This window comes from Schistocerca americana, chromosome 3 (genome assembly GCF_021461395.2).
Source record: "Schistocerca americana isolate TAMUIC-IGC-003095 chromosome 3, iqSchAmer2.1, whole genome shotgun sequence".
Lineage (NCBI taxonomy): Eukaryota > Metazoa > Arthropoda > Insecta > Orthoptera > Acrididae > Schistocerca > Schistocerca americana.
In genome coordinates this window covers 720,875,888-720,882,287 of record NC_060121.1, presented here as the reverse complement: position 1 = coordinate 720,882,287, position 6,400 = coordinate 720,875,888, and the positions used below count along the sequence as shown (strand labels likewise).

At 43.5% G+C, this 6,400-nt stretch overlaps 1 protein-coding gene across 1 annotated transcript; it reads right to left on the bottom strand.

Moving 5' to 3' along the window:
- Window positions 1-4,919: 4,919 nt before the first annotated feature.
- Window positions 4,920-5,255, bottom strand: LOC124606342. Its single transcript, XM_047138325.1, has one exon. The coding sequence runs from the start codon at window positions 5,253-5,255 to the stop codon at window positions 4,920-4,922; it is 336 nt and encodes a 111-aa protein (XP_046994281.1).
- Window positions 5,256-6,400: the final 1,145 nt, after the last annotated feature.

Genomic DNA, 6,400 nt, shown 5'->3' with positions numbered 1-6,400 from the left:
AGAAACCATTGAGATTATACACGCTCTTCCGATTATGCATGGTTGTGGTTTTACTTTAAATTAACGAAGCAAGAAAGCTTAAAGTATTTTGTAAATTCAGCTGCCTGACGTTCGTGGACACTAGGCAACAACGCTCCAGACCATGTATAGAAGAGCATCAAATTAATAGTCGTGACAATCCTGAGATGATAATTATGTATTAACAGCCTGGATGATATTCCCCATATGGAGAGACCAAGTTCCGCTTCGGTGCCATGTTCATTTACTCCAGACACAAAACACTCCACGCACGATATTTAAATTTTTTTCTTCGAAACATTAAAGATAATTGGATGGTTTTCTGCTGTCCTTCTCTGAATGTTGACGAAATCCGAATACACGGTTTCCCCTCCGGGATAAATCTACAGTTACAGCAATAGAGTTGAAAAAAAATGGTGTCGGGAAATATTTGGAACCAATATTAGGCAGTCGTAAGAACAGAGTTGGTTTAACACGAAAAACAAACACAGCAACAGCTGGAACAGGAATGGCTGGTCGTGTTGCAATGTCATAACGTAATAGACAATAGAAACAGGCCATGAATTCGTCTGCAAAAATCGTTATATATACTCTACACTTGGGAAAAATTGTCTTATGAAAGGAAAAATGGGAATCTATGTAGAACACAGGGTATCCAGAATTAGAGTAACAGTTTAAAATAGTTATGAAATATTAAGGATCAAATAAGGCAGAGGGAATAAATAACATTCCATCGGGATTTCTAAATCCATGGCCTTAAGTGACATCCTAACAATTGTTCAAATTCATAAGTAGAATCCGTGAAACTGGTACATACCGTTAGACATTCGGAAGAACATTATCCTCACAGTCCTGTAAACAGTAAGGGTAAATAAGTGACAGAATTACTTCAGAACAATATAATTCACACAGTCCTGTAGACGATAAGAACAGTTAAGTGTGAGAATTATCGCACTGTCAGCTTAACAGCTTTTGCACCTAATTTTCTGACTAGAAAAACATACAGAGGACCCGAGAAGAAAATCATTGTTCTGTTAGACGTTGATCAGTTTGTCTTTCGGAAATGTAAAGGCACCAGAGAGGCAGTCTTCACAATGCATTCGATAACAGAAGCAAAAATCATTAAATTTAAGACACCATAACAGGATCTATCGAGCTACAAAAACCATTTGATAAGGTAAAATGGTGCAACACATTAGAAATTTTGTGAACAATGTGAAGAGGTTGTAGGGGAAGACGGATCATACATAGTATACTACTGGCCATTAAAATTGCTACACCAAAAAGAAATGCCGATGATATACGGGTATTCATTGGACAAATATATTATAGTAGAACTGACATGTGATTACATTTTCACGCAATTTCGGTGCATAGATCCTGAGAAATCAGTACCCAGAACAACCACCCACGGCTCTACCCTTCATTCGATCCCTGCGAAATCCTACATTTCAGCAGGATAATGCACGACCGAATGTTGCAGGTCCTGTACAGGAGTTTCTGGATACAGAAAATGTTCGACTGCTGCCCTGGCCAGCACATTCTCCAGATCTCTCACCAACTGAAAACGTCTGGTCAATGGTGGCCGAGCAACTGGCTCGTCACAATACGACAGTCACTACTCTTGACGAATTGTGGTATCGTGTTGAAGCTGCATGGGCGGCCATCCTGTACACGCCATCCAAGCTCTGTTTGACTCAATGCCCAGGGAACGGCCGGAGGTGGTTGTTCTGGGTACTGATTTCTCAGGATCTGTGCACCCACATTGCGTGAAACTGTAATCACATGTCAGTTCCAGTAAAATATATTTGTTCAATGAATACCCGTTTATCATCTGCATTTCTTCTTGGTGTAGCAATTTGAATGGCCAGTAGTGTACTTGTGGTCGTCGGCTGCAATGCTTTCTGAGAGTAATAGATTGGCGCGGGAGAGGATTTCGCTGCGGGCTGCATCAAATCTCTCAGAAACCGATTGAAAGAAATTGGCCTGAATCCAACTTGGCCGTCTTCTGGCTAGCGGTGCCCTTCTAGAAGCTTCCACTACTCAGTAGGGTGATGCCTCTGGGAGGCTCCGTGTGGCGATGACACAGTAGTCTGCTATTCAGTGGAGGCGCCACGACTCTCCTTGATGAGGTGTGACAGCTGAAAGTATTGTAGTGGTTGCCATACAGTAGGTGGTCCACCTCATTCATAAATGGCTATTGGGAAACTGGTAAACCCCCTGATGAATCAATATTGGCAAAGTCCTTGGTTCATTTCCATAGAGATCTGAGGGCAAGCGACCGAGACTAGAATGGAAGTCTTTTCAAGTGGGTCAATGGACAGGTATAGAAATATATTACTGGGATACAGATACAATGCACAAGTTTGGACTAGAACCGCTCTGTTGTTCAGACTGAGAAATTTTCGTGCTATTATCAGCTTGAACCATCCTCCAGTGCCGAAAATGATAATACACACTTGTGGTAAGGTACATTACTCTTACGGGATCGAATTCTGATGGTGTATGAAATTTTCATTGCCATTAATGACTGGCATAGTGAGAGGTGCTAGCACACAGCTCCCGATGATCACAATTCGAGCGAAGCCCTGGACATAATTTAAAATCTCTCCGCCTTGTCTCATGAAGTGACGCTGTTGATGGTGATAGGTCCTTCGGTTGGGAACATTAAGCTCGGGCGTCTTCTTGGTTCTACTCGAAACGAGTAGGCTATGTCCTGCAACATACTTAATCCCTCCCTTCTTGTCCTCCACAACCAGACAAACTACACAGCACGAACACTCATCAAAGTTTTTTCTCAGCGTGTGGATCATCTGAGAATGGATTCTACTTATCATTAATTTACCCCCTTCTGAGGGTATTTTTGTTCCGGTGTTACAACTACAAGATATTTTTTTTTCTTACCAAAAAACGTTTCACTTTAGGAAGTAGAGCATCATTAGTGGTCTGTAATTAAAGATATTTACAATCTGATTCGTTTCCTAGATCGAAATACAGTTGGTTAACAAATTATTGGTTAATAATAAAAGTTTCTCGGCCTTCCAGCCGCGTACAGTGGTTTAAAATCCACGAGCTTTCAGCCGAGTACTTCTCGGCCATTGTCAAGTGGTGACTGTCTTTTGGTTGCTGCTGCCGTACTTATATAGCCGCGCTGCCTTCCGTGACGTCACTGGCACCCGCTCCGGCACCATAAAGGGTAATGTTTGCGTTGTGGTGCCGCCCCGCCCGCTTCCACCTTCCGATGGCCGGGTCACAAACTGTTCTCAGCTGCAGGCCATCGTATCTATTGAGCGTGTTGTCACAAATTTTTAATTTCGGTCGCTTCTTTTATTATGCTGTCCCAAAAACTGTTAGTCCATGTGATAACAGATGTCTCGTCGAATGCAATACGATGTCCGTTTTCTAATGCATACTCTGCTGCCGCTGGTTTCTCTGGGTACCGTAGACGAAAACACCTCTCGGGTTCTACACAGCGCTGTTCAATTGTACGCACAGTCTGTCCGATATAGAACTGTCCATGCCCACGTGGTATTTTATATACTCCCGGCGGTCTGAGGCGTAATTAGTCTTTCACAGGCCTGAAGAGTTGTCGAATTTGTGCTGGAGCCCTGAAGATCGAATCGATTTTGTGCCTCTTTAGGAGCCGGCTTATCTTTCCTGTTGAGCCATAGAACGGCAAGAACGCAAACTTCTCCGAGTCCTCCTCGGAGTCTTTCTGCTTAGTTATTTTGGAAAGATAGCTTGGGAAATCTGGAGGTCATTGTAGCCGTTTTCCTTGAATACTTTCTGTATGTGGCTCAGTTCCTCCGGCAAAAAGTTTTCAGAATTTGAGACGGTTTCGGGTCAATGTGCTAAGGTCCTCAGAGCAGAACGTTTCTGCGACGGATGGTGATAGCTGTTAGCATGCAGATATCGATCTGTGAGGGTGGGTTTCCGGTAAACGCTGTGGCCGAGACCCCCATTTGCTTTGCGGCGAACGAGTACATCAAGGAACAGCAAGGCAGCATGTCGCTATCTCCATTGTGAACTTGATGTTGTCGTGGATGTTGTTGATGTGGTCCTAGAATTCTCCCAGCTTTTCATGTCCAAGAGACCAGACAACGAACGAGTAGTCGATGTAACGATAAAAGCAACTAGGTTTTTCAGGAGCCGTGTTTTCAAAGTACTCCATGAACAGATTGGCAACAACTGAAGCTAATGGGCCTCCCATCGCAACGCTGTCCATCTGCTTGAAGTATTCTCCTTCGTACAAGAAATACGATGACTTGAGAATATGCTTCAATAAATCCACAACACTGTCATCAAATAACTGGGAGAGAAGGTCTATAGAGTCTTTAATGGGAAGGGGCGTGAAAAATGACACTGCATCGAAGCTGACCATAATATCCACTCCTCCAAGACGCAGGCATTCAATTCGACTGATGAAGTCGGCTGTATTCTTGATGTGGTGCACACACTGACCAACGTGCGGGGTAAGGGGGTTGGCCAGATGTTTCGCTAGTCTGTAGGTCGGCGAAGCAATGGTGCTCACAATGGAGCGTAGAGGAGTGTTCTTCGTATGAACCTTTGGAAGGCCATACAATGTAGGTGGTAGAGGTGACCGATGGAGGAGATTTTTGATGACATTCTCTTCCAGCGAAGACCTCTTGAGAAGCTCTGTCGTGTTCCTCATTATTCTTCAAAATGGTTCAAATGGCTATGAGCTCTATGGGACTTAACATCCGAGGTCATCAGTCCCCTAGACTTAGAACTACTTAAACTTAACTAACGTAAGGACATCACACAGGTCCATGTCCGAGGCAGGATTCGAACCTGCTACTGTAGTAGGAGAGCGGTTCCGGACTGAAGCGCCTAGAACCGCTCGGCCACAACGGCCGCCCCCTTTTTCTTCAAGTTGGGCCCTATGACAGTTTTTTATATGTCTTCTCCTCCAGCATCAACCGAATCTTCGCACTGTAGTCGGCTCGTTCCGTAATGACGGCTGCATTTCCCTTGTCAGCTGGAAGGACTACGAGGTGTGGGTCGTTGAGAAGTTCCCGAAGATAATCGTCAGCTCTTGTCATGTTTGAAGTCGGCTGCTTGGATTTAGGAAGAATGCGGCTCGTTTCTCGGCGAATTTCTTCTGCAATTTCACTGGGCATCTTGTGAGCTGCTCGTTCCACACCACATACTGAGTCAGCAAAAGGCATACTCTGCGGCGATGGTGCATATTTAAGTCCCTTCTTGAGAGCCGACATGGCACCCGCGTCGATTTTCTTGTCATCTTGTTCATAAAGGCGCGTTTTGTTGTTTTCCGCTCTGCCCCATGCTGTATCTGTGAAAGCCGGCCGGATTTCCCTTTCTGCCTTTCCTCTGTGATGACATTTATTGTGCTACTGTTGCTGCATCAATCCATTCCCAACCCAAAGCCGAGAATGACTCCGACAACCGCAAGAGGACGGCCATTAGCTTGCGTCCGTTTGTATCCAACTGCTTTCTTGTATCTCGCGACAGGGAGAAGCTGACACGACGAAATATTCTCTTGGCAGCAGCACTGTTAATATGGTGGTTCACATAGGCAAAACGTGGAATAGTCTTCTCTTCACGGCAGCGTAATAGAAAGGTTAGAGAACTTAATAAATTAGCCTTAGTAGCACGCACCACTTGACAATCGCCGAGGAGTACTCAGCCGAAAGCTCGGGGATTTCAAACCACTTGACGCGGCTGGAAGCCCGAGAACCTTTTATGAGTACATATCGCTGTGAAGCTATACACTCCTATAAAGTATTGGTTTTTACTTACGGTAATATCTACTCGGTTTTTCGCCAGAATTAGGAAATATAGTTCCTTTCTTCTTTAGGCAATGATAATTGTGTTCTAATTTTACGCTGCTTTGCCGACATATGCATTTTTGATTTTTACAACAGGACAATTCCGTACACCGTTATTCACTGTTTATTCGTATACTTGTGTATCGTTTATTTGTGTATCGCGTTTTGTAGTTTTGCCAACATTGACACTAGGTTTTCTTTGATCTTGATAATAAATGTGTATATAAATATATATTCTCTCTCTCTGTCTCTCTCTCTCTCTCTCTCTCTCTTTCCTTCTCTGTAGTTCATTATTTGTGTGTTATTCTATTTAATAATGTTGCTGTGTGTTTAAATACGGCATAAGAGAAATGAAAGAGTAGGCGATGGAGTTTAAATTTTGCGTGGTGAGTAGCTCGGGGAGGAGTGATAAACAAAGATGAGTGGACAGTAAGTGCATTTTAGTGTCATGGAGAGTGTGCTGGAGGAAAAAAGCGAGGGGCAAGAAGTGAAATGAAAACTACAAATCTACCAAAACTTCCTGTTACCAAAAACTTAAATTTCATTAATGAATCTTATCTTAATATTTCTTA

Excerpts from the sequence above, each read along its gene's own strand:
- LOC124606342 (XM_047138325.1), bottom strand. The coding sequence starts at position 5,255 with ATGTCGGCTCTCAAGAAGGGACTTAAATATGCACCATCGCCGCAGAGT.